Here is a 27,491-nt window from a genome sequence, read left to right on the forward strand (position 1 = left end):
TCCCCTCCCTGACCTTCCACCCCATATACTCCATTTTCCAGGCCAATGGTTCTCGACCCTAGCTGTAAAGCAGAATCATCTGGGGAGCATTTAAAAGTACCCACCCTGGGCCCCATTCCCAGAGATTCTGTTTCAGCTGGTCTGGGCAGGCCAGATTAGGCATCACACTAATTTTTAAAGCTCCTTAGATGACTCTAATATACAGAATAAGTCCCTGACCACTGTTTCCAACAAACTGGGTACCTGACTATTACATACCTGGCCAAAGCACATCCTGCATGGGGAGGGCCCTGTGCCACATCATTCAGCCTGTTACCTTTTCCTGAAACACCCTAGGGGGCCCTAAAGATTTGAGAAAGGGAGTGACAAGAGAACTCTGTGGTCCAATAGTTTTAGGTTTTGAATGCCAGTTCCACCATTTCTTAGCCTGTGACCCTGGAAAATTCTCAGCTTCAGTTTCATCAGATTAACAGTGCCTTCCTCATAGAGTTGATGTATGAGATTAAATGAGATAATTCATGTAAAGTGTTTGACTTTCAAGGTTGGCATTGTAAGAGTTCCATTAAGTACTAGCATACATAATAAGACTCCCTACTTAGAAAAGTGACTCTTAAAACAATTTGAGAAGCGGGCTGAAGTAAGTGAAAATGGAGGCACTGTGGAAGCATTAAGAGCGATAGTAATCAAACCTAAACTACGAAAGACAAGAAAAATTATAACAGGACAGGATGAATGAAACTTATTAGAGAAACAAACTCAAAAGGACCCAATAATACATTGGAAATGGAGTTACAGAGTAGGAAAATTTTAAATAGCTATTTGGGGTTTTTTTCCCATTTTTTTTTTATTGTGATAAAATATACATAACATAAAGTTTACCGATGAAGTATTTTTAAGCAGACAGTTCAGTAATGTTAAATACATTCATAATGTTAACCAACTATCACCACCAACCACTTCCACAACTCTTTTCACCTTGTAAAACTAAAACATTATACCTATTAAACAATAACATATAGCTATTTGTTTTAAACCAGTGTAACTAGAAGAGAAAAGTACTACTATGAGAAACAGGTTAACACCTGAAGAGGAACAGGTTTGGAAGAAATGAGGCATTCATTCAGTTTTAGTTGCTTGTCTTTGAGGAAATACCACAGAATATTACTGTGAAGATGTCCAGCAGGCGGCTGAACAAATGAAACTGGAACTCAGCAAAGAAGTCATGCTGTGCCACCTTGTTCAAAATCTCTGCACTCTAAAATCCTCCTTCCTGAACACTGTGTTCTCTCCTTCACTGCCTCTACTCCCCCAATTATGCTGAATCTCCTCAATCTCTGGATTTCATAATACTGAGATGAGAGGTCTCAAACTGGTAGCCTGTGCCACATCGTTTGACTCAAAGAATGTTTTGAAAATTTTCTGAATTTGTGGTCAACATTAAAAATCATGAGATTTCACATCAATTTCAATTTTTCAGGCCCTCTTGAGAACTGCAAATATCTGCGGAAAAAAAATGAGACCATGTTCCCACATGGAAACAATCAGCTAAAGAGCAGCTGACATTTTTAAACAGGGAAGGCGCTTGGCTGGCCTCTGGAGACTTTTCAGTGTGTGACCTCTGGGGGCCAGGCCTTGTTTCTTCTTTTTAGCCTCAGAATCCATCAGTCACCTCCCAGCCTCACCTACCACTCTACCCAGACCAGACCCCCAAAGGCAAGTTGGTTTTGTTTTTGAACCCTATGTATTCTAATCATACAAACACCGGGCAACAGAGTTGGAGAAACAAAGTTGAAATGAATGCACTCTCTGTGCTTGGTCTACCCTCCTCAGCTTCATCTCCGGCCACGCTGGCATTCTCTCAATTCTGTGAGCCACACACGCATTCCCTACTTCCAGGCCTTTGCACATGCTGTTTTCTCTGCTCCCGCAGCTAAGCCCAAAGCCCTTCTCCTAATCATCCTTCACATCTCAAATGACATTTCCTCAGAGACACCCTCTCAGATTCCCCTTAGTAGCTCAGAATGATCCCCCCCACCCCTTCACACGTTCCTGTAGTTCTTTCCCCTTCTTCGCTGCAGTGAACAGACTTATACTTTCTCCATGTCTACCTCGGAGACCAAGAGATTAATCTTGTTCACCACTGACTTTCCAACGTGCAGCACAGCTGGTCTAGTACTTCCATAAAACTTTCAATAGGTCTTGTAAAGCACCTTTTCTTCAAACACGCCCACCCTGCCAGCTTCCCCCCAATTCACTTCCTCCACTGCAGCTTCCAGAGTAGAAAAAGATAGGGTATTGGAAACCCTCTTCTTAAACTTCAAATGGTTTTAAGGAGGTGAAAGCATCAAATTCGTGATTCTAAAGGATTATGCTGACTGCAGCGTGTAAAAGAAAAGAAGGAAGGAGTGGATGTGGGGAGTCCTGTCAGATTATTTCAGTATAGTTCTATTCCAATTCCAGAAGAACTTGGATTCTACACAACCAACTGGCTTTCTCGGCTACCATATTTCACGGTACTCTCCACGCCTTCATACATACAGTGGCATATCACCGCGAAACCTCCGGACAAGCTAGCCTCCACGAGCCCGGTAATGTTCACCTCCTCCCCACTGTGACACCCCGACACCCTAGATCCCCTCGGACTCTGCCAGCTGAGTCCAGAGGCCACATTCGGCGCAGCCAAGCCCGTCCTACCCGAGGTCGCACATGGGCCGCTCCGAGTCAATAGTACTTTGGAAGACCAAGAAGAGAACCGAGTCAAGAGAGTAGCTAAGGGGGAGGAGGCTAGCTATGGAGAAAGGAGCGAAAAGTAGAAGACACCCTGAAAGACGGCGCCGGGCCAGGGAACGGAGAACAAGGAACAGGGAACAAGGTTTACCAAAGCGAATCCTCGAACACTCCCACTACAGCTTCCCTCAGCGCCTCAACTAGTGGTTTAAACGAGCCACGCCACTTGTGCGACAAGGAGAACGCCCTATTCCTGCGACCAGCTTTAGAAACCACCCGCTACTTTTAACCAGGCGGGCCAATCAGCACACTGAGGCCTTCAATCAAGACAGTCACGCTCCTATTGGCCAATGACATTGAAGACTCAGCCTTCCAATCCCAGCTCTGATTGGCCTATAATCCCGGAATAGGCGTTAACCTCAGGAAGGCAGTGGCAAGATGGCGTCCCTGGATCGGGTGAAGGTACTGGTGTTGGGAGACTCAGGTGAGCCGGTTAACCCACCTCTGGGGCTCCCGACACTTTTGAGTTATCCGAAAATCCTCCCCTTTCACTCTCCCTTCACACACCCACCGACTAACTGACTCTGGCCCGTGGCTGAATTCCCTCTCGAGGCCTAAAGACTACACTTCCCAGAGGACTTTGCTCAAATCGCACGGGTTGGGGGGCGCGGAGCCGGGGCCTTTCTCTGCTTTCGCTGGTTTCTACGTCGGTTTCCAGGGCGACCGAAGCCTAGTGATCCTTTGTTTTAAAAGATCTGCGGAGGTTGAGTGTTGTACTGGGCGCCGTGCTGAGACAGAAGTTCGGACCTTGCCTTTAAGAGATTTTGTTAATTAAAGAAATCAAATGTGCACTAAGAAGAATGACACTGTTCCAAGTGCTTTGCATATATTAACTCATTTAATCCTGAGATCAGTCCTATTAAACAATTTCACAAATGACAAATCTCTTTTACAAAAAAAGAGATGTAAATGACAGAACTAGTTTGAGCCGGGAGTCCCCATACTTAGAACACTAACCCATATTATTTCGTGAACTATCAGGTGGTAGACCTGTTTTACTCTCAACTGCGCTTCTTTTTTCTTTGTTCTGTTTAATCTTAATTGAAAAACTATTATGTGCTAGGCTGGAAGAAATAGAAAAAATAAGATAAGGGCCATTTTATGATGCAGCTAGGACTTAATGCTGAGCCCAGTTTAATCCTAGTGTTAAAATTCTTACCTTGGACACTTGAGAACAGGAGTTGAAGTCTGTGTTTCTGTCTCCCCTTCACTATCCTGTTTCTCATACCCTCCACTCCTAAGCTTCTTAAGAACTTGGAAAAAATGTTAACCTTGCATTTCATAGATGTGCTTTTCTGGAGTTGACCTTTGGATGTCTGCTTGAGCAAAGACGTTGTGTCAGATGCTTGGAGGTGGAGAGGACATACCCCAAAGAACTTGAAAACTAGCCTTACCAAACTGAATAAAATTGGTGAGGGGAGGAGGTTGAGAACATTTTCACATTGCCTGCAGATTATTTGCATTGCAAAGTATTTTACAGAGAGCATTATTTAATATTCCCTTCAGAAAGTTGCATTATGAAATTCTATGAACATAATCCAATTTATGTCAACTTTAGTTCTTTAGCATGAAGTGGTGCTGAAGTTAATTTAATAAAAGCACTCAGTTTTGCAGATAAAGAAAGCAACGGTGGTCTAAATGGGCTTCGTAAGAGTTATCACCAAGTAGGATTTAGAAGAATCCAGAGCTAACACCGTTCTTCATGATATGTGAAGTGGGTGCTCTCTCTCATTTATAATTACCTTTCTATTGCATCTAACAATTGCTTCATGTTACATCTTGTTCAAACTAGTCGATTTATTTTTTTCCCCCAAAAAAATTTCCCTATTACAATACATAGCAAATGCTGAATTAGGTGCTGGGGATATAACTGTGGAATCAGTGCATTACACAACAGGGTTGAATTGGCTGCTGTATTAAATGTGAAAAAGTGATCAGGCAGTTAGTAAGCTTTTTAAAATTATTATTATAGTTTAGTTGTAAAACAGAAGACACAGCCATGCCCACCAGGAAAGTGATTGATCTTGTCACACATTCACTGATATTAGGCTATATGTGCAAAGTCAGTTATTGTCTTTTTATCAGTTCCCATTTAACAGTGATTTGCTGTCTGACAAGTTAGAATATACTTTTTACATTTCATCTGCCTTTGTATTTAAATTTCAAAGTTTACTTTTGAATAAAGGCTCATTTCCCCTGTGAGATTTTGAGGATTTCGCAAATATATAAAGGAATGACTAGGGATTTAGAAATTTGTTTGTATCCCATAGAGATACTTGATAATTTAGTAAGGAATCCTGAAAGTCTCTCTAACATGCACATACTCTTTTCTCTTTGTTCCTTCATATGTAAGGGATGAGCTTAACGCATTACCAGCTCTGTTTGGAGCTGGCATTTATTTGATTATATTGAACTTTTTTTCCCCAGCAAATCAAGTGCATTCTTTTGATCTAAGTTAGTTCTAATGATGAAAACATAGAATCAATCTCCCCAAATTCTTCAAGTTAACCACTATTCTTGGCACTTCTGGTGTTCTTACTGTTTAAAGTTCATCCCATGTTAGCTAACTCTTATCACCCAATGCAGTTAATTCATGGAGAGCTATACAATATTATTGCATAGAGATGTTTACTCTGACACAGTTAAGCTTAACTAGAATTTCAAGACTTGTATCAAGCTGATAACTAAATGCCTAGTTATATTCCTCCAACATAAACAAATCTACATGCAAACACAAAAATCAACGATATGCCCTAAAGGCCATAGATATCAGATGCAATGCAGTAAATAAAATACAAAACTCACTTTGAGTACTCAAAAATCTTACGTGCATGTATGTAAAAAAATAAAATGAATGAAAGGGCAATCTGGGAAAATGTTTGGTTCAATTACATGAGCAGCTAGTATATGAAGAAGTCATGTAAATTGATAACAGTAAAACCTAGTAGATAAATGGGTGGAGCACATCAATAGATAATTCATAAGAGAGGAAAAACAACTGGTTAGCAAAGATGAACATAATGTGTATCTTTACCGGAAGGTAAAGAAATGCAGACTAAAGCAAGATGTCACTTTTTTTTTCTCTTATAAGCTAACAAAGATGAAAAAGCAACTACATACTGTTGAGGTGCAACAAGACCTGCAGGCTTATGTGTATGGCGGGTGGCAGAGTAACCAGATAAACGTTGTCAATGTATATCAAGAACTGTAAATGTTGATTTCGGTTTACATATTAATTTCACTTGTGGGAAGGTATACTAATAAAATAATTTTAATTTTAAATGAAAGTGTAAACAGAAATCTTTTCTTAGCATAGTGAAAAGTTCAGAACACCCTAATATCTAATAATGAGAAAATGGTTAAATAAATCATTATGTCTCCTCTCTGAACTACTATGGAGACATTAAAAATATCTATGAAGATTCTGTAATAACATGGAAATTTTTAGCCACTAAATAAGTACTAATTAAGGCCCTCTCTGAGTACTGGAAATAAAAAATGAGTAAAACCCAGTCCCAGGCCTCAAAGAACTTAAAATCAATCAGAGTGAATAAAATCTATAAACAAGCAAGTGTAATAGTGTATTTTAAGTGCTCTATAGAAAAATGTACAGTGTACAGTGGAGATGCAGAGGATGGTGGATGATGTGCTTAGTTCTACCCCTATGGATTAAGAAAAGACTTTATATCTAGAATGATGCTGAGTCTTGAAAGATTAATTCACCAGGCCAATGGGAGAGGGGAAATGGAAGGAGAGGATGGGTAGGATATTTCAGACAAAACCAGCTGTGTAAGCAAAGGCTTATGTTTCATTGTGTTTAAGTACACTGTGTATATATTCACAATAACAACCTGCTTATAGAAAAACTGTGCTTATGAAATTAAATCTGCATTATTGACAGTAGTGCTCTTTGGGTGATTTATTTTCTTCTTCTTTCTGTACTTTCTAGATAGACTGTAAATAAAACTTTATAATAAAAAGTGATAGGTCCATGCACAGTAATGCACACAAAGAGGTTGGCTAAATTTTTGATAACAACTAGTGACGCATAAAGATTCACCAACAATGCTTGTTATAATGGCATCCCAAAATATGTTAATTGAATGAGTAACTCTACACATAAATGTACAGGGATAGCTCATTCCCTTTCCTCTTCCTACAGATCTCAGAATACTAGCCCTAGCATTAGTAATTAGATTATCCTAAACCCAGGAGATCTATAAGAAAAGAAAGTGCTGTCCTACTGAATGGGAGAAGATATTTGCAAGCGACATATCTGATAAGGCGCTATCCAAAATATATAAAGAACTCATACAACTCAATATCAAAAAACAATCTAATTAAAAAATAGGCAGAGTACCTTAATAGACATTTTCCAAAGAAGATATACACATGAAAAGATGGTCAGCATCTCTAATCATCAGGGAAATGCACATCAAAACCACAATGAGATATCATCTCACACCTGTCAGAATAACTGTCATCAAAAAGACAACAAATAACAAGTGTCGTTGAAGATGTGGAGAAAAGGGAACCCTCATGTACTGTCAGTGGAATTGTAAATTGATGCAGCCACTGTGGAAAACAATATGGAAGCTTCTCAAAAAATTAAAAATAGAATTACCATATGATCCAGCCGTTCCACTTCTGGGCATTTACCTGAAGAAAACAAAAAGACTAATTCGAAAAGATGTATGCACCCCTATGTTCATTGCAGCATTATTTATAGTAGCCAAGATATGAAAGCAACCTCAGTGTCCATCAATAGATGAATGGATAAAGAAAATGTGTGTATATATATACATACAGGTGGACTATTAGCCATAGAAAGAATGAAATCTTGCCATTTGCGACAACATGAATGGATTTAGAAGGTGTTATGCTAAATGAAATAAGTCAGAAAGACAAATACTGTATGATCTCCCTTATATGTAGAATCTAAAAAAAAAAAATGAACAAACAAAATAAAATGAAACAGACTCATACAGAGAACAAACTGGTGGTTGCTAGAAAGGAGAGGTGGGGAGAGGGGTGAAATAGGTGCAGGGAATTGAGGTACAAGCGTCCAATTATAAATAAGTCACAGGGATGTATTGTACAGCATAGGGAATATCACCAGTGGTACTGTAATAGCTTTGCATGGGGACAGATGGTTACCAGACTTATTGTGGTGATCATTTTGTAATGTATTTAAGGGTTGTACACCTGAAACTAACATAATATTGTATGTCAGCTGTACTTCAATAAAAAGAAAAGTGCTGTCTATGACGTTAAAGGGCCATGATGTAGAAGAAGAAGAAGAGTTGTTCTCCTTTTCCAAAAGATAAGTCTGGGCCAAGTGGTTGACTGCTTTCTAAAAATCACTGTATGGGAGAACTGGAATATCTAAATATGGAATTGTGAAATGGTGAATCCCTGTCACTGATAGTGTTCAAGCATAATCTGAAAGACCGTCTAACAGGGTCTGTGGAAGGGACCTCTGCATTGGTGGTCAGGATAGAGGAGATTACCTCTAAGATATGCTAAGATTCTACAATTCTAAAATAGGCTGAATAGATGAAATCATTCCAAAGGAAAGGGATTAGTTTATTTGAAATTGCCCTGGACCAGTAGTTCTCAAAGTGAGTTCCCTGGATCCGTAGCATCAGCATCACCTGGGAATATGTTAGAAGTGCAAAATCTTTGGGTTCCATGACAGACCTGTCAAACTGGAAACTCTGGGGACAGGACCCAGCATTCTGTGTTTTAACAAATCCTCCAGAGGATTCTGATGCTAAATTTGAGAGAACCAGTGTCCTTGACCATCTTCTCTTTATCAGTGAAGCTTATTAAATCGTCGGTATGGTACGAACACCCTTTAAACAACCATGCTTTACATATCATTATTACTGCTCATTCTCAGTCTTACTTTTGCCGTAATATATTGCAGCATGTCTTTTAAATGACTAGAGTTCTTGTATCTTTTACAGGTGTTGGGAAATCCTCCCTAGTTCATCTCCTGTGCCAAAATCAAGTGCTGGGAAATCCATCATGGACTGTGGGCTGCTCAGTAGATGTCAGGGTATGTGTTTCTTATATATTACTTTTTCAGTGTCATATTAAAGATAACTCCTTCAAACTCATGATCCAATTACAGCCCTGTAGTCAAGACTAAGTAATAATAATAGCTGGGTTTTATTAAGTACCTACTTTGTGCTAGATACTATGCCCAATGTTTTACATGTCTTTGCTTATTTAGTCTTTTTTTAAGCTGTAAGATATAGCTACAAAAATTAAGGCATAGAGAAGTAAAGTAATTTGATCAAATTCATTCAGTTCGTAAGAAGCAGAGTCAAGATTTGATCCTAATTAGTCTGATTCCAGAGACTTCACTTTTAATTACTGTGCTGTATATCTAGAGTTCGCTTAACATGCTCCATAAGTCATTCTGCTCGAGCCTTTCCCACTAAGACAGCCAACTTTTGGCTAGAAATATAGTGTAAAGGCAAAAGCTTCTGGAGCCTTATGTCTAGGTCATCTGTTCCACCTCACATTTAGGAAACCCAAGTGCAGTTTCCGCTGAATTAACTATCTTCCCTGATAATTTGGTCTTGCTAATTCCAGCTATTCCTGTCCAGGCCTCTCTTGTACTGGCATACCTCTCTCCATTGAGTTAAGAAATAAATAAGGAAGGAATAGCAGTTAGCTAGATTGACAGTTATTTTCCTTCAGTTCCTTGAACCTGTTATTCCACAGTCTGCGATGTATATTGCCACTGATTAGAAATCCTCTGTCAGCCTAAGTGTTATTCCTTTTTAAGGTAATTTCTTCTCTCTAGTTGCTTTAGAAAAAAAAATTTTTTTTATAATCTTTGATGTTCTGTAGTTTTGCTAACCTACATCTAGGGGTGGATTAGTTTTTATTCATCCTAGTCAGAAGTTGTACGCCTCGTATATATCTTCATTTTTCAAAATTTTTAGCCATTATCTGTTTGCCTTACCTCGTTCCTTCTATCTTCTTCTTTTGAACTTCTCTTGGATTTTTGTCCTCCACATCTTTTAATTGCACTTTCATGCTTTCTATTGTTTGTTTCTCCGTGGTGCATTCTGGATGATGTACTCATATCTGCCTTCCAGTTAACTAAGAATCTCTTCAACTATGTCTAATCTGTTTTTTAATAAATCCACTCAGTTTTTTATTTCAGTAACTGTAACTTTTAATTTCCAGATGTTCCTTTCGGTTCTTTTTCAAATGTCAAAATTTTTCAAAATATTCTGATCTTTCATTATATATTACTTTTCATTTTAATCATATTCAACATAATATTTTATGGTTTCTTTTGGCTCGTTCTATTTTTTTTCTGGGTGGGTGACAGATCTCCTACTTGCTATATATGCAGACTCTACCTCATGGAAATGTACCTCTTGTATGGTTTGTAATTCTTGAAGATGACCACATCTTCAACAGGATTTTTTTTCTCCTCTTTCCTTTTGAAGTCTTGTATGCTGTGTTGTGAGAGTACAGTACCTTTCATTTCTGTTGCTGCCAGAGCCCTAGAGATTTTAGTGATCCTTGTAATTTCTCAGCTTGGAATTTCCATGCAATCTTGATAATGTAAATTTCCCCCAACATCTGATTGTGGTTTCCATTTTTTGTGGATCTTTCATCTACTTTCTACAAGGTCCCTGACAGAAAGTTTTTCCTGCTTTCCTGAGCCAGTGGACAGAGTTTTTCCTACTCTCTTTCACTGACTGGGCTGCTCATCAAGGGTCCACATTTCAAGAAGGGAATCTGTTCTTTGTCACTCACCCACATATACTCTTGCCTTAAAAGCTGGAAAACAGATCCCTATTCTTGGCTGGGTACTAAAACTTTGGGGACCAACCCCTGAAGCTATATCTGAATCTGGGTCAGCTCCCACTTCATACTCTAAGTTTTTCCTTCATTTCTAGCATCTGGGGAATTTCCTTTTTTTTTTTTTTCTCAAGCATGTCCTTTTTATTTAAAAAAAATTTTTTATGGCATTTCTATGAGTTTGAAGTCAGAGGGGACCTGTCTATATCATTTCAGCCTACTCTGTTCCCGAATTCTTAGCTATGGAAGAAAAAGAAATTCTAGATAATGAATTCAGTGGCAACTTTATTTAAGTTTGGGAGACCCAATAATAAGCTCTGGACAAAATTTCCCTTTGGGCTTTTCTAGCTCCCTTTCTGTGAGAAAGCGTAACATATTGAAAAGAAACTTAGATTTGAACTCCCACTTCCTGGGTCAGTCCCCTATTGCTTTTGCTTTTTAAAGAGAGACTTAGACTAATCAGTTTAGTTCTCTGAGCCTTAGTATGTCATTTGCAAATTAGAGGTAAATAATACCTGCTTTATCTAGCCTACAGGTTTGTAGGGAGGATCAGAGAAGCTTAAAAGGTGTGAGGTTAAGGTCTAGTGCTTTACAATTTGAAGATGAAATTGAACTTAAATTCATTTTCCTGCCCCGCCCACCTGCCCCTCTTATCTACCCAGAGCCCAGTCTGCTCATGTAATTTACCTTTTGTCTTATTTGGGTTTTTTCCCCTTTTCTTATTGAATTGGCTAAATCCCCAGTACAGTGTTAAATAGAAGTGGTGCTAACAGGCATCCTTGTCTCATTCCCAATCTCAGGAAATTATTAATGTAATACCATTAAATATGGTTTTTGCTATAGGACTTTTTGTAGATATGCTTTATCAGATTAAAGTTACCTTCTCTTTCTGTTTCGATGAGAGTTTGAACCACGAACTGGTATTGGATTTTATCAGGTGCTTTTGCATGATAATCATAATTTCTCTGCTTTATTTTATAACTATGGTAAATTATTTTGATTGATTTTTAAATGTTAAACCAACTTTGCATTCTTGGAGTAAATCCAACTTGGTCTTGATGTATTCCTTTCATATATTACTAGATTCAATTTACTAATATTTTTTTTTTCAAATATTTGCATCTAAATTCATGAGGAATATTGGCCTATCATTTTCCTTTCTTATAATCTCCTTGTGGGGTTTTAGTATCAGGATTTTGCTAGCCTCGTAAAATGAGTTGGGAAGTTTTACCTCTGTATCTATTCTCCAGAAGAGTTTATGTAAGATTGGTTTTATTTCTTCCTTAGGTATTGGGAAGAATTCACAGTTAAAAACCTCCGGACCTAAAGTTTTCTTTGTGGGAGTTTTTAAATAACATTAAAGAAAATATGAAAATGACTATTTCTTCTATATCAATTTTGATAACTTATGTTTTTGAAATAATTTGTTTCATGTAAATTGTCAAAAAATTTGTTTTTATATCCTCTGTTGTCTTTCAATATCTGTAGGATCTGCAATAGTATTCCTTTTTTCATTTCTGATATGGGTAATTTGTGGCTTTTCTCTTATTTTCTTGGTTAGTCTTACTAGAGGTCTATCTAGGACCAGTTTGGGGCTTTGTTGATTTTATCTATTATATGTCTGTTTTCTATTTTATTAATTTCTGTTTTTTTCTCTATTATGTCTATACTTTCTTTGGGTTTAATTAGCTGGTTTTTTTTCCTAACTTCTGGCACTGGGTAGTTGTCTCAGTGGTTTTTTTCAGGCTTCCCTTTAGAAAGCTCTAAAGCTCTAAATTTCTGTCTAGGCACAGCTTTAGCTGCATCTCTGAAATTTTGTTCATTAGCATTCAGTTCAAAATACTGTCTAATTTCCATTATGATTTCTTCTTTGACTCATGGGTGGTTTAGAAATGTGCCACTTAATTTCCAAACTTTGAGAATGTTTATTATCTTTTAATTATTGATTTCTAGCTTACTTTCATTGTGTGTAGAACATGTGCTGTATGATTTCATTCTTTGAAATTTGATGAGATTTGCTTAATGCCAGTTTTGGTAAATATTTCATGTGCACTTGAAAAGAATGCATATTTTGTAACTGTTGAGTGCATTGTTCTAAATATATCAATTAGGTCAAGTTTGTTAGTCTTTTTGTTCAAATCTTCTCTATCTCGACTGATTTTCTTTGTTGCTTGTTTCATCAGTTGCTAAGGAATGAGTATTATAACCTCCAACTATAAGTGTGGATTTGTCTATTTCTCATTTTAATTCTGCCCATTTTTGTTTATATATTTTGAGGTTGTTTTACTAGGTGTGTTCTAATTTAAGATTGTTTAAACTTCCAGAAGGATTTAACATTTTATCATCATGATATATCCTCTCTATATCCAGTAATACATTGTACTTTGAAGTCTATTTTGTCTGGTAATAAAACAGCTAAATCCACTTTTTTTCCCAGTTTTATCGAGATATAATTGGCATATAACTTTGTATTAGTTTAAGGTGTACAACAAAATGATTTGATATATGTATATACTGAGAAATGATTACCACAATAAGTTTAGGTAATATGCATAACCTCACATAGTTATAATTTTTTTTCTTGTCATGAGAATTTTTAAGATTGTGTTCATTAATGAATGAATGGATAAAGAAAATGTGTTATATATACAGTGGAATATTATTCAGCCATAAAAAAGAAGGAAATTCTGCCATTTGAAACAACATGGATGGACCTTGAGGGCATTATGCTAAGTGAAATAAGTCAGAGAGAGAAAGACAATTACTGTATTAGCACACTTAGATGTGGAATCTGAAATAACCAAACTCGCAGGAACAGAGAAGAAATTGGTGGTTGCCAGAAGTGGGGGTGGAAGGGGGAGAGGGGTAATATGGGTGAAGGTGGTCAAAGGTACAAACTTCCAGTTATAAGGTAAATAAGTTCTGGGGATATAATGTATAACATGGTGACTATAGTTAATAGTATTATATTGTATAAACCAACTTATTTTTAGTTAATGTTTTGTGGTGTATCTTACTTCCATCTCTTAACTTTTATGTTTCTTGTACACTTGTATTTACAGTGTATTTCTTGTAAATAAGATATAGTTAAATTTTGCTTTGATAACCAGTCTGACGTCTTACTTTTTTAATTTGATTCTTGGACCTTGCCCCCAGATTTTTTTTTTTTTAACATCTTTATTGGAGTATAATTGCTTTACAGTGGTATGTTAGTTTCTGCTTTATAACAAAGGCCCACCAGATATTCTGATTCAGAGTTATACATGAAGCCCAGGAATCTGCATTTTAAGAAGCACCTGAGACGATTCTGGTGCAGGTGAACAGTGTTTTGAGGAACACTGGGTAGGATGTGGAATCAGTTTTCCAAGTGGATATGGAAGTGGTTAATGACAGGACTTAGAGAGGCAAGACTATGAATCAGATGCTGACAGGGAGTAAAACGTATTAACAGTAAGGGAAGAGGGAGGGAAGGGAGAATAGCTAGATGGTCCAAAGCCTCATGCAAGGTATTTCCTATTTTTCAACTCCAGGGTAATTCAAATGTGGAAGAGTGAACAGCATGCATCTGAGAGGGCAGCAGGAGAAGTTTTGTCTTCAGGGTAGAGGCTGGCATCAGTTAATACAATGAGGTTGAGGATAAGAATACAATGGAATTTTATATAATCATGCAGTAAGTTTCTAGGACAGAAGTGGAAAGATTTGGAAGAAGGAAACAATTGGGATTGAATAATGGGTAGAGGAAGTAGAAAGCAGTTTGGGAATCAGAATATGAGAAACCAATTAAGGACCTAAAGTATATGGTAACTGAGGATAACAGGTCTTGAGTGTAGCTGGTAGCAAAATTTCCAAAAGAAACTTTGTCTTAGCAGCCTCCTGTATATGAAGGTGGAGACTCGGGGTGTATCTGTAAGGAGTGCTTCTACGTATGTCCCAGAGGGCAGATCAATATGAGTTTAGTTAGTTCCCAAGACCCTGACCAAGTTTTAGAAGTAACAGTAGCGATTTCCTTTGGAAACCCCTGCTTTTGGAGAAAGTGAAATTGAAGTTCCCTTGAGTTAGCTTATGAAAGACTGCCGACTTTTGAACTCCCTCCATAGTTCCAGGGAACAGTGGGGAGGACGTAAAACTGCCCAAAGGGAGACTGGAATAAAGGCTACAGTAGTCGAAGACAAGTGTCATGTAGTAATGTGATGGATTTTACTGGAATGAGTGTGTTACTGACTTCTTTAAAGCCAGACTGGCCTGAATTGCATTACCGTGGAAGAGTTGGGCATGTGGGGCTGAAAGTGATCTTGCTTTTATTACTTTTCATTGAATTGGGCTGGTTGATTTGTCTTCTTTGAGAAAAATGCATTTCTTGAGTGACAACATAAGTAAAAGGCATTTTTAAATGATAATCTTAAGGAAAGTTCTGATAGACATGTAAATTATTTTGACTATTGTTGTAATAAAGTGAACAGTTCTTCCCTCTAGCAAGGATGATTAAATCTGATAAAGCCTTTACCTAAATAACTTGAAAGAACACTTTCTTCTGTAGCAGCTTTTATATTGCAATTACAGCTTCTGTGTTACTGAAACCTGACAGGGGATCTCCAAAATCAGTATAGATCCATAAATACGCACTCTTCAGAACTCTTAAAAACATTTGCCCTGTTTAGCTCATTTCACATCTGTTAAGAGCCAACTAAAAATAGAGATGGTAAAGGTGATAATGTAATTGTTTAATTTCAAGTACTGGGTGAAGCTAATAAGCTTAAAGTATGTACTCAGTAATTATTAACATTTTGGATTTAGTATGCAGTGCAGAGGTGTTCATAACTGAACTGAAGGGAAAAGGGAGAAAAGTTTTATTTTGTGGTATTCTTCATTCATTGCTGTGTTCTAATTTTGTTGCCCCAAGTCTAATGGGACCAATATAAATGCATGGCTACGCTTAATTATGAAAACAAAACTTACAGAATTTAATCTTTTCACAAATTATAAATAAGGAAATTGATTTGTCATTTCTAGTTCACTTTAATGGGATTTTTAACTCTAATTTACACATTGCACACAATCAATATCTATTGAATTCCTCTTGGGCAGCATAACAATATACAAGTACTGGGGAGAAAAAAGATTTTTTTAAGGGCAGTCTTCTTACCACTAAAAATATGAGGTGGGAACTGGTAGGTGGGACAAGGTCTTTATATAAATGATCTTTAGAATAATGGTAATAATAAATGATGGCTAACATTTTTTAGTGCTTACTTTGGCTAGGCACCTATTTTACATACTAATCCACAAGCCTTAATGCCCACAACCGTTTGAGGTAGGTACTATTCGCTTCCCTATCTGACACATGAAGTAGTTGAGGCACAGAAGTATTAACTGACTTGTCCACGGTCACAATGCTAGTAAGTGATGGAGGTGGAATTCAAACCCAGACAGTCTGGTTCAAAAGCCTGTGCTTTTGATCACTACTCTGTACTACCTTTTGTTCCAGAATGGTATTAAGAAAAAGGTATTCTAATGCTGTTAAATACAGTAATGACTAGACTCATATGGAGATTTAAATTTAATTTAAATGAACTAAAATTAAAAATTTAGTTGCTTAGTTGAACTAACCACATTTCGAGTGCCCAGTAGTCACATGTTGCTGGTGGTTACTATATTTGACATTTCCATCATCACAGAAAGTTCTGTGGGATAGCGCTGATATAGAATATAAGTGTTCAAGCGAGAAAGTGAGGTGCTTGTGAAGAATAGAAAATTATACTGAGTGTTAATGATTGAATGGGTAGCCTGGGCAACGGACAAATGTACTATTCCTTAAGAAGGGGGATATATATTACAGGTGAAAGAGAAGGAAATGATAGATTTAGCTCTGGACATGATGAAGGGAGGGATCTGTGAGCTATCCAATGTCAAGAAAGCATTTGACGTGTTGAAGCTCAAGAGAGAATTCTGAGTTGGAATTATCTGTGTAGGGATAATCCTGAACCATGAGAGCTGATGAGGTTTTCAGAAAGGAAAATTTAGAAAGAGAAGAGCTGAGGAAGAACCTTGTGGTATATTTAGAGAGTTGATGATGAAAAGGGCGTCAGAGAAAGATTGATCAAAGAGATAGGAGGGATAGCCAAGATGATGAAATACCGCAAGAGCAAAAAAGAGATGAGAATTTCCTGAAGGAGGGATTTATTTTTAATATGAAATAATATAGAGATATAAGGACTAAGAGAAAAAAAATTGGATTTGGTGACGATTTATTTTTAATATGAAATAATATAGAGATATAAGGACTAAGAGAAAAAAATTGGATTTGGTGACGATTTATTTTTAATATGAAATAATATAGAGATATAAGGACTAAGAGAAAAAAAATTGGATTTGGTGATGATTTATTTTTAATATGAAATAATATAGAGATATAAGGACTAAGAGAAAAAAATTGGATTTGGTGACGATTTATTTTTAATATGAAATAATATAGAGATATAAGGACTAAGAGAAAAAAAATTGGATTTGGTGACGATGAAGGTAGTGCTGACCTTTGAAAATGCAATGGAATGTTAGTGGCAGAAACCAAATGATGTGAGTAGGCAGAGAGGAAATAGAAACAGGTTTAAATCAGTGGTTTAGAGGTTAAATAAAGGAGCAGATGGGTACAGAATAGAAGGGGAAAGTGAAGGGTTTTTTTAATTTATTTTTTTATTTTTATTTTTTTTATAAATTATTTTTATTTATTTTTGGCTGCGTTGGATTGCCACGCGAGGGTTTTATCTAGTTGTGGCGAGTGGGGGCTACTCTACATTGCAGTGTGTGTGCTTCTCGTTGTGGTGGCTTCTGTTGTTGTGGAGCACAGGCTCTAGGCGCGCAGGCTTCAGTAGTTGTGGCACGCGGGCTCAGTAGTTGTGGCTCGTGGGCTGTAGAGTGCAGGCTCAGTAGTTGTGGCGCACGGACTTAGTTGCTCTGTGGCATGTGGGGCATGTGGGATCTTCCCGGACCAGGGATCGAACCCGTGGTCCCTGCACTGGCAGGCGGATTCTTAACCACTGCACCACCAGGGAAGTCCAAGGGTTTTTTTTTTAAATAGAGGAAATGAACTTGGCTGAAGGCAAAACAAGATTACTGGTAAGGAAGAGGCAATTAGCAGACACCTTTATGATATTATTCATTCATTCATTTGTTCATTCATTATATATATTGCATACCTCCTGGGTATCAGACACCGCAAAGAATTAGAAGTACAGCAATGAATGAGACAAATTCAATTCCTACTCCCCTGGTACACTCTCATTGTTGACTTTTTTCTGTCCTTCTGTCTTTTCTCCCAACTCTCTCCTAAGACCGCCTACCTTCCTGACTCTTTAATAATAGCTCTACAGGCACACATACTAAACCAAACTTACTAGAGAATATCTACAACATCCACTGCTCTTTCCTGATGTGTATCATTTTCTTTACTAAATTTGTTTCTCCTTTTTAAAAATTACAAACAATGAATAAACTCTTCAAATGAGACAAAACCTTTTATACTTAGTCGTGATTTGATTTCCAATAAAAAGTTAAGACGTGAGTAAATGAGAAGTACCAAAGTTACAGTATGGTTCCTTTTCCCATTTGATGATCAGCACGTACTGTTGCTACCTGTTGAGAAAAATCCTTCTTTATATAGCTGTAAAGTCTGTAATGACTTTAAATATTCGTTCCTTGATGACCTGATTTAAATATAAAACACATTTCTTATAGTTTGGCATTACCCCCCATCATGTTGGGCTCTTAGTATAGCACCAACATACCACTTATTGTGTCAAGAGCAATACTTGTTAAAATGTCAAGCTTTCCCTTGGAGATCACTCACCCATATAAAAGATATTATGTCATAGCTATGAGCTACAAGCCACGGTTTAAAGTTCTTAGGATTCATTACATTTGAATTAAGTAACGCTTAGCTTAATTCACCAGTTTGGAAAGAAAGAAGGGTACCTTCTCTTCTAATTCTGGAAGGAAACATGAAAAGATTTAATTAAGGAAGGTATTTTGTGGTGAAGAGTACAGATGAGTGGGTGAATCTGGCTTGGAAGTGTGTGTAGCCAGAAGGGAGCTGGCTAATAGACTTGGTACATTGCAAGGCTAAGAGGACATGCTACCTGGAAGTTGTAGTACATAGTGGCTATTCTGGAAGGAGTTACAGTCTGTTTACAGTCTGTAAACATTAGACATTTGAGATAACTTTAGAGAAAAAAATGATGTACTTAAATGGTTGCCCAGCTTAATTATGTATGAGAATCACCTAGAGAGCTTTCTTTAAAATACAGATTCTTGAGCCCCACCCCAGAAGCTTCAAGAGTTGTCCAAGAATCTGTATTTTTTTAAATAAGCCTTCCTATTGGTTCTGATTTAGTTTGTTCTTAGAACTGTACTTGAGAAGCACTGGAATTCAGTAAAATAATAAACTGAGTATAAAAAAACCTTAGAGGATGATATATCCTGAATTTATTCCTTGATTTAACTAAACATATCAAAGCATCTAATATGTGCCAGGTATTATGCTATGTTGTAGGCCTACCAAGATGAATAATATGGTCCATGCTCTTAAGCTCAGAGTCCAATAGAAGAGATATCGGCAGATAAATAAGACAGTGTGGTTAGTGAAATGATAGAACTGTGTAGGATGTTATGGGAGCAAATAAAAAGAGTACCTAACTGGCCCTGATTGGTTTTGGAGCCAGGGAGGGTGGCAGGATCAACAAAGCTTCACTAAAGTGGTTGAGCTTTTTGATACCAGGTAACTGACTCCTTATAATACCTTGTATTGTTCGTTTCAGTTGATTTGCTTAGAAATCTTGATAATATAAATTATAAATTTCCTTGCTTTCATAAACAGAATTCATGTAGTTTAACCTTTTTATTGATGACTTAACATTTTCACATATTATTAGTTATTTATGCCATATAGCAAAATAGTGATACCTTTTATCACAGTATACAAGATTACTTTCTGTTATCCACAATGGTCCCCAACTGCTGTGATTTTGCTGTTGTCATTTTTGTGTCCTATCCTCTTTGTTGCCAGTCTGCTAATTGTCTTCTCTTAATGTCAATGTGGCTATCTGTAGAATATCTTATTTACTTAAAGTTTTCCTTGGACAAAAGGATTTGGACCAAAAAAAAAATGTGAATAAGTAAAAAGTATGAAGCATTCTGTTAAATATATATTGATATATGCATTTTATGACATTTATTTTAACTATTCAGCTATCTTGCTTTCTGTTATTTCAGAGCCATTTGATATACAGAACATAACTTCTTTGTTTTATAAGCAAAGAAACTGAGACTCAAAGATATCAGGGATAATTAGTAGCAATCAATGAATATAGTCTAGGCCTCCTGATACCAAAAGAGTTCCATTGTATAAAATCAGTAATTCTTAACTAGAGGTTACAGCAAAATCATTTGGAGAATTGTTCAAATTATGCATGCCAAGGACTGGACCCCAAAGTTACTGATTCAGTAAGTCTGACATGTATATTTCTTTTTTTTTTAAGGACTTTTTTTTTCAGCTTTATTGAGATATAATTGACAAATAAAGTTGTACGATATTTAAAGTGTATATTGTGATGATTTACTATATTCTTACACATTGTGAAAGGATTCCTCCCATCCAGTGAATTAGCACATCCATCACCTCACATGTTTATTTATTATTTATTTGGTGAGAACATTTAAGTTCTACTCTCTTAGCATGTTTCAGTTATACAATAGAGTGTTATCAACTACAGTCACCATATTATACATTAGGTCCTCAGACCTTATTCATTTTAGAGCTGAAAATTTGTACCTTTATACCAATTTCTCCCTATTTCCCCCACCCCTGCAACCCCTGGCAACCACTTTTCTATTTTCTGTTTCTATGAGTTTAACTTTTTATTTAGATTCTACATATAGGTGATAGCATGCAGTTGTTTTTGTTTTTTTTTTCTCTGAGTGGCTTGTTTCACTTAGCATAATTCCCTCAAGATCCAATCACGTTGTCGCAAATGGAAGGATTTCCTTTCCCCCCCCCGGCCCCCGTGGCTGAATAATGGGATAATATTCCATTCTCATGGCTGTATATCACATCTTCTCTATTCCTTCATCCATTGACAGACACTTGAATTGTCTTCATATCTTGGCTGTTGTGCACAGAACATGGGAGTGCAGATATCTCTTCAGTATCCTGTTTTCATTTCCTTTGGATATATACCCAGGAGTGGGATTGCTGAATCATATGGTAGTTCTATTTTTAACTTTTTGAGGAACCTTCATTCTGTTTCCATGGTGGCTGAACCAATTTACATTCCCACCAATAGTGTACAAGGGTTCCCTTTTCTCCACATGCTTACCAACACTTATCTCTTGTCTTTTTGATAACAGCCATATTAAGAGGTGTGAGGTGCTATCTCACACTTTTGATATGCATTTCCCTTCTGATTAGTGATATTGAGCACCATTTCAGGTATTTGTTGACCATTTGTCTTCTTTGAAAAAATGTCTATTCAGTTCCTCTGCTCATTTTTTAAATTGGGTTTTTTGCTATTGAATTGTATTATTTCTTTATATATTTTGGATATTAACTCTTTATCAGATGTATGATTTGCAAATATTTTATCCCATTCCATAGGATGCCTTTTCACTTTGTTGCTGGTTTCCTTTGCTGTGTAGAAGCTGTTTTATTTGATGTAGTCCCATTTGTTTACTTTTTGCTCTTGTTGGCATGTATATTTCTAAAAAAAAAAATCTTGAAAGATTCTGATGTACACCCCTGATCCACCGTATTATAATCTGGCTCTTGTCTATATTCTAATAGATAAGGTTGCCATATATCAGATTTCGTTTCTGAAATATAAGCAGTAAATTCTTATGGAGTCTAACCATGAGAAAGAGAGAGATTTTGGAGTTTACTCTGAGTAAGAAAGTCATTGGAGAGTTTTGAATTGAAGGGGGATATGATCTAACTTTCATTTTAAAATGATCACTCTAGCTACTATATGGAGAACAAATGGAGGGTGCTGGGAAAGTAAGTTGGTGAGGCTCTAGTGGGGAAATCAGTTAGGGGATGATTACATTAATTCAGGCAAAGAGATAGAGGCTTTGAGGGTGGTAATAGTTGAGGTGGTGAGAAATGAATGGGTTTTGGATTTTTTTTTAAGGCAAAAGCAACAGAATTTGCTGACAAATCAGATATGCAGTATGAGGGGAGTTAAGTTTTAAGTTAAGAGTTAAGTTAACGCTTAAGTTTTTGGCCCTTCAACTAACTAGAAGGCTGGAATTGCCTTTTACTGAATCAGAGAAAACTGGGAGAAGAATGGGTTTGGGAGGAAGATTGGGATATTATTTTTAAATATGTTAAATTTGAGGTGCCTGTTAGACATCCAAATTGTAGTTAGGTGATATGGTAGTCTGAGGTTCAAGGGACTGGTCCAGGATGGATATAAATTTGGAATTCATCAACGTATTTATGACATTTTAAATCATAAGAGTAGATGAAATTGTCAAAAGAGCAAGTGTTGCTAGATATCCCAGAACTAAACCTTGGAACACTCTAACAATTAAGAGGGTAGAGAGATGAGGACAACCCAAATGGAGACTAAAAAGGCTTAGCCAGTGAGGTGGGAAGAAAAGCAGAACAGTATGATATCCTGTAAGTTAAGTGAAGAAAGTATTGAAAGAGGAGTGATTAGTTTTATCAGATGGTAAAGTAAGATGGAAACTGTTCATTGATCGTTGGATTTAGCAGTGTGGAAGCCATTAATGACCTTGATAAGGAATATTTCAGTGGGGTGACTGGGACAAAAGGTGTGACAGGAATGAGTTCAAAAGAGAATGTAAGGAAAAGAATTAGAGACAGTTGAGAAGAGACAACTCTTTGGAGGGATTTTGCTGTAAAAAGGAATAGAGAAGTGGTATGGCAGCTAGGGGAAGACATGAGGTCAAGAGAAGGTTATTTTAAGATGGGAAAAATTATGGCATGGTTGTTCGCTGGTGGGAATTATCCAACAGAGAGGGAAAATTTGATGATGAAAGGGAGAATTGATAGAGCTACCTCTTTGATAAGAAAGTAGGGATGGGATTTTATGCATAAGAAGGGGATTTGACCTTAGGGACACAGACAGTTTATCTATAATAGCTGCAAGGAAAGCAGATTATATGGGTACAGATGCAGGGAGTGGATAGATAAGGGAAGAGCAGGTTGTAGAGTTCTCTTCTGATTGCTTCTGTCTCTGGAAGCAAGATTATTAGCTGTGCTTGAGGACAAGGAAGAGAGATTGGAAGTTTGAAAAAGAGGAGTAAGTGTGAAATAGTTACCTAGGGGAGGAAAAGAGGAAATAGACTATGGAACTGATTGAAGGAGAGCTCCAAAGGTAGACTTGAATTTAAAATGAATCCAGTTAGCTTGAATGTATATTTTTCTGAACATTACACTCGCTAGCTGGGTTGCAGACATGGAATACAGGAAAAGGTGGATATAATCAGGGCTGGAGTTTTGTCTAATGAATACTATGTGAGGGAGGGGTAAAAGAGAGATTAAAATGATGAATAGCAGAATTTATGCTTAGTTAGGAAGGAAGTGAAGGTTTGGAAGTGGAAGGGGGGACTTTGGAAGGTGTTAGGATCCATGAACTATAGGGACCTTTGGGGTCAAAGATTATTAGAGTTGGAGTGTTAGAGAGAGGAAGCTGCAAAGATAGGAGGTGGTGATTAGAGAGTCAGAGGGTAAGCTGCTGATATGGAATATTCAGTGCTTTAAACTGGAATGAGGGTGTTTATGAGTTTTCTTAGTGGCTATAATAATTATTTTGATGGATTGATTTGTTAGGTTCATGACTACAAAGAAGGAACCCCAGAAGAGAAGACCTACTATATAGAATTTTGGGATGTTGGAGGCTCTGTGGGCAGTGCCAGCAGTGTGAAAAGCACAAGAGCAGTATTCTACAACTCTGTAAATGGTAAAACATTTTTTATTTTTACCATATATTAATGGTCTCAGATCGTCTGATGGAGGAATGCTGGACTCAATTTAAGGAAGATCCAAGATACTCCCAACTCTTAATTTAAATCTGCATATCACATTCCAGTTCGTGTTTTTTAGATTCTAACTGTATATTTCAGAACATTAGATATTTGCTTTGTCTAAGTGTTTCTATTTATATTATTGTCATAAACTAAATATTGAGAGATAGTTTGAGTGCTCGACATAAAACATGGAACCTTCCAAAACACTGTCCTCTGGGAGTGCTGTTTCTTCAGTCAACTGAGTATATACCATTAGGAGTCCCATGGTCTAAGCCAGATGTCACAGAGATACTGAGATTTTTTTTCATCTGCTCCTTAGAGAGAGTCCTGTGTAATTATAAAAGCTGCCTAAGCATGTTTTTAGGGGTGCAGAAATTTCATCCAGTTATAGATATACAAACACCTGGAGCAGACTTCCAGGTAGAGGTGTTTAATAGGACATAATTGCAGTTCATAGAGTGCCTACTCTGTGTCCAGGAACTAAACTACTGACACCTGTGATTTACCTATAGAATTTTTTTATCTTCTCTTTTCTTTAATTCATTTTTTACCTTTTTTTTTTTACTGTGAAATATAATTTCAACTTCTCTTTGATTGATGTACCAAAAGATTTGGTATCTTACCCCTTCCTTTCTGGTAGATGCTTAGCTATTAATTGGCCTTCATTTATACTATGCTTAGATCTCATTCTATATTAAGTAAGCATTGTAATTATTCAGTACCATCTTCATTACTTATATTCCTCTTTCAGTGTCTTATCCCATATCAGAAGATGTTGTAGATACTTCAAAAAGTAGAGAAGGCTCTTGCCATTGGATACGTACTGTAGAATACAGGATGAGTCATGTTAGTTCAGACCTATGTCGCATTTAGCTTGGAATTCTATCTGAAAGTGTCACAATCTAATTGAAGAAACAAAATATTCATAAATGAAACAAAACACAGTTTAAGATGGTGACATTAATATATGACATCATAATGATACATGATAAAGTACATGATAATGGCATATATTAATAGAATGTATATAAATGAGAAAACAGTAAGATAAGACTGGTATTGTATTAGGTGACTTGCTAAAGAGCAGGAGAGAAAGAAATGAAGCCTGGTTTAGATCTCGGATCAAGTGATAAACTTGGATTATATCGGTCAAATGACTTGTCAAAGTTGATATCAATCCGATTTGGCAAAGAAAAATTTGGATAAATAACACTTTTCCTGTTTAGATCTTTTTGAGAGTTAGGATAAAAATTATAAATAAATAATAAAGTTAAAGACCATTCAAATCCTAGAAACTTTATGGAATTCTGAGTTGTAAGCTTAGTAAGTACTGAAGAAATCCATCTAAATCTGTATTTATTTGGTTATCTTTTCTATACCTACTCTCCATTAGTGATTTGTGTCTTCCTTAAATATTATTGAAGTAATTTCATATATCCTATGTTAGTTTTACAAGTAAGACTGAGAGATATTCCTGTTTCTTAAAAAAAAATCCCTATTAAGAACAATCTTAATAGGGACTCACAGACATAGAAAACAAAATTATGGTTACCAAAGGGGAAAGGGAGGGAGGGATAAATTAGGAGTTTGGGATTAGCAGATACATACTACTATATATAAGATAGATAAACAATAATGTCCTACTGTATAGCACAGGGAACTATATTCAATATCTTGTAATAACCTATAATGGAAAAGAATCTGAAAAAAAATATATATATATCTCTGAATCACTTTGCTGTACACCTGAAACTAACACAATATTGTAAATCAACTATACTTCAATGAAAAAGAAAGAAAAATCAGTTTCTGTGTTCTTCGAGCCTACCTCTGGAACATTTCTCTTGGTAGAAGCATTCAAGGTTCTTTACTCCATCTACCATCCCTAGTTTTCTAAGAAACAGAGCATATAAGGATCACTCCATTCAAATACAGTCTATTCTTAGCAATAACTTTCTTCCCTCAATGCCCTACCTCTTCCCACTGTGATGAATGAGGCTGGTAATCCCCAAAGGAAACCTGTAAAGTGTCTCCACCTCTCTGTTTTTAAAGATTTAGAACATATTCTGATCAGCTATCACCCTGACTTCTTTCCTTTGGGCCTCACTGTGTCCCGTCCCTTCTAGCTCATAATCTACAAAGCAGGAACTCTCAGCACAAATGAAAGAAGGAAAATAAGGAAAAAGGTGCTCAATGCCCTTAAAAGCTCATAAGCCTTAAATAGAGACCCTCAAAAAATAAACTCCTCCCTGTCCATCTAATAGTTCATTTAGGCCTTTGTAATCTTTTCACTCTCCCAACCAAACCCACCCATAGTTTTGTGGTATTTATACCTAGGAAATAAGGAGAGGAGAAAATATCTTCCACTCCTTTGCCCTGAAGTGACTTTATTCTGCCTTCCTCCAGTCTTTTACTGTCAGATTACTTGATTTCAAATTCTGGCTACCCCACTTACCATGTGACCTAGGGTAAATTACTCAACCTCTCTGAGCCTCAGTTTCCACATGTGTAAAATGAAGATAATAATTCTTACCTCATAGGACTGTTCTGAAAATCAAATTAGATGCCACACGTAAAGCACAATATTTACCACATAAATAATGAATAAATGTTAGCTATATTCTTTAATAGTAGCTTTTTATTCCTTTTTTAAAATCTATCCTTGTTCATGTTTCCTTAATGCCTAATAGAGCCCCTCATTGAGGAAGGTAGAGTGAATGCAGTTGGACACAGGGGCAAGTGTCAGATCTCTATTTTTTCCAGATCCCAGGAGAGATACAGATTTATCTGAACTAACTGGAACTAGTCAACTATAATTTGCACAAGCACCTTAGCTGCACAATGTCTGTAAAAACTAGAGGAGCCAAATAATTCTAACTCTTATGCCCTTCTTTTTCAAATTTACATATCTTATATCTTGAAGATGGAAGAATCATCAGTTTCACATTCTCTCTTCACAGTAGAATCTGGGTAATACAGGCAAGGGTTGGGGGTTTAAAAACCTATCGTCTCTTGATCACAAGATGGTACCCTAAATTTCAGTAGGCATTAAAGCTTTTCCTTTTTTGTCTATATCATATTGTAATAACCTGCTTTACCTTTCTGTCTAGGATCTTAACTGATTCTGTTTAATTGTATTTCTAAACCTTATTACATTTTGCTATTTTTCAATCTCTTAAAAGTCCATCTGTTTTCTACTATTCATACTTCTTGACTATCTTTTCCTACCTCCTTCTAGTGGCATATTTCTTTTGCTTTGTTAACTAGATCTCTTACAGGTAGAGCAAGCTTACATAGCTAGCCATTAATCCGAAGAACTAAACGATTAGACTTTGAGTTGATTAGGTTCAGGTGATCTACAAGAAAACATCTTGTCAGCTAAAGAATAGGAATTGTATCAAATTAAATCAATACCATTTTAATAAATTTTTATTATTAAATATTTTAATGAGTGTAAGTAATATGTGTATATATGATGTCTATGACAGATGCATAATGTGGAAAAAAATACCTTTTTGAATGAATATAATTTCCTATATACTTGAAGTAGTTTTGATTCTTTTTATTGATGAAGTAGTTCTGTAATTAGGACCAGGCAGAGTAGGCACTTATTAAGTGTTGAATGAAGAAAAAAAGAAAAGACATTCTAAAGTTTAATGACATTCTGTCAGCCCTTGTAGAATTTTTTAAAAGTTATATAACTGACAAAGAAAAGCTTTTAGTTAATTATTTTTAAATAATTATTTGCAAGAACTTAGAGGAAATTTTAAAAGAATTGTGCCTGAGTTTGTTAGTCGTACCAAAATGCATTCAGTAAGCAGCCTAATGTTTTG

At 36.5% G+C, this 27,491-nt stretch overlaps 2 protein-coding genes across 6 annotated transcripts in view; one reads left to right on the plus strand and one right to left on the minus strand.

The window, feature by feature from the left end:
* The window catches only part of GTF2E1 (general transcription factor IIE subunit 1), a 54,089-nt gene extending 51,112 nt beyond the window's left edge, over positions 1–2,977 (minus strand). For 3 of the 4 annotated variants that reach the window (XM_059922139.1, XM_059922137.1, XM_059922140.1), the window contains exon 1: positions 2,879–2,977. The gene's annotated coding sequence lies outside the window, so the exon portion shown is untranslated. Of the gene's footprint in view, positions 1–2,694; positions 2,847–2,878 lie in introns of those variants that run through there. The other variant, XM_059922138.1, reaches the window with a different exon arrangement.
* Positions 2,978–3,153: 176 nt separating this feature from the next.
* Positions 3,154–27,491, plus strand: part of RABL3 (RAB, member of RAS oncogene family like 3) — a 37,587-nt gene continuing 13,249 nt past the window's right edge. For both annotated transcript variants that reach the window (XM_059922142.1, XM_059922143.1), the window contains exons 1-3: positions 3,154–3,211; positions 8,757–8,848; positions 23,462–23,591. In XM_059922142.1, the coding sequence (XP_059778125.1) occupies positions 3,166–3,211; positions 8,757–8,848; positions 23,462–23,591 (268 nt within the window). In that variant the 5' untranslated portion in view covers positions 3,154–3,165. The remainder of the gene's footprint in view (positions 3,212–8,756; positions 8,849–23,461; positions 23,592–27,491) is intronic.

Source organism: Balaenoptera ricei, chromosome 4 (assembly GCF_028023285.1).
Source record: "Balaenoptera ricei isolate mBalRic1 chromosome 4, mBalRic1.hap2, whole genome shotgun sequence".
Taxonomy (NCBI): domain Eukaryota; kingdom Metazoa; phylum Chordata; class Mammalia; order Artiodactyla; family Balaenopteridae; genus Balaenoptera; species Balaenoptera ricei.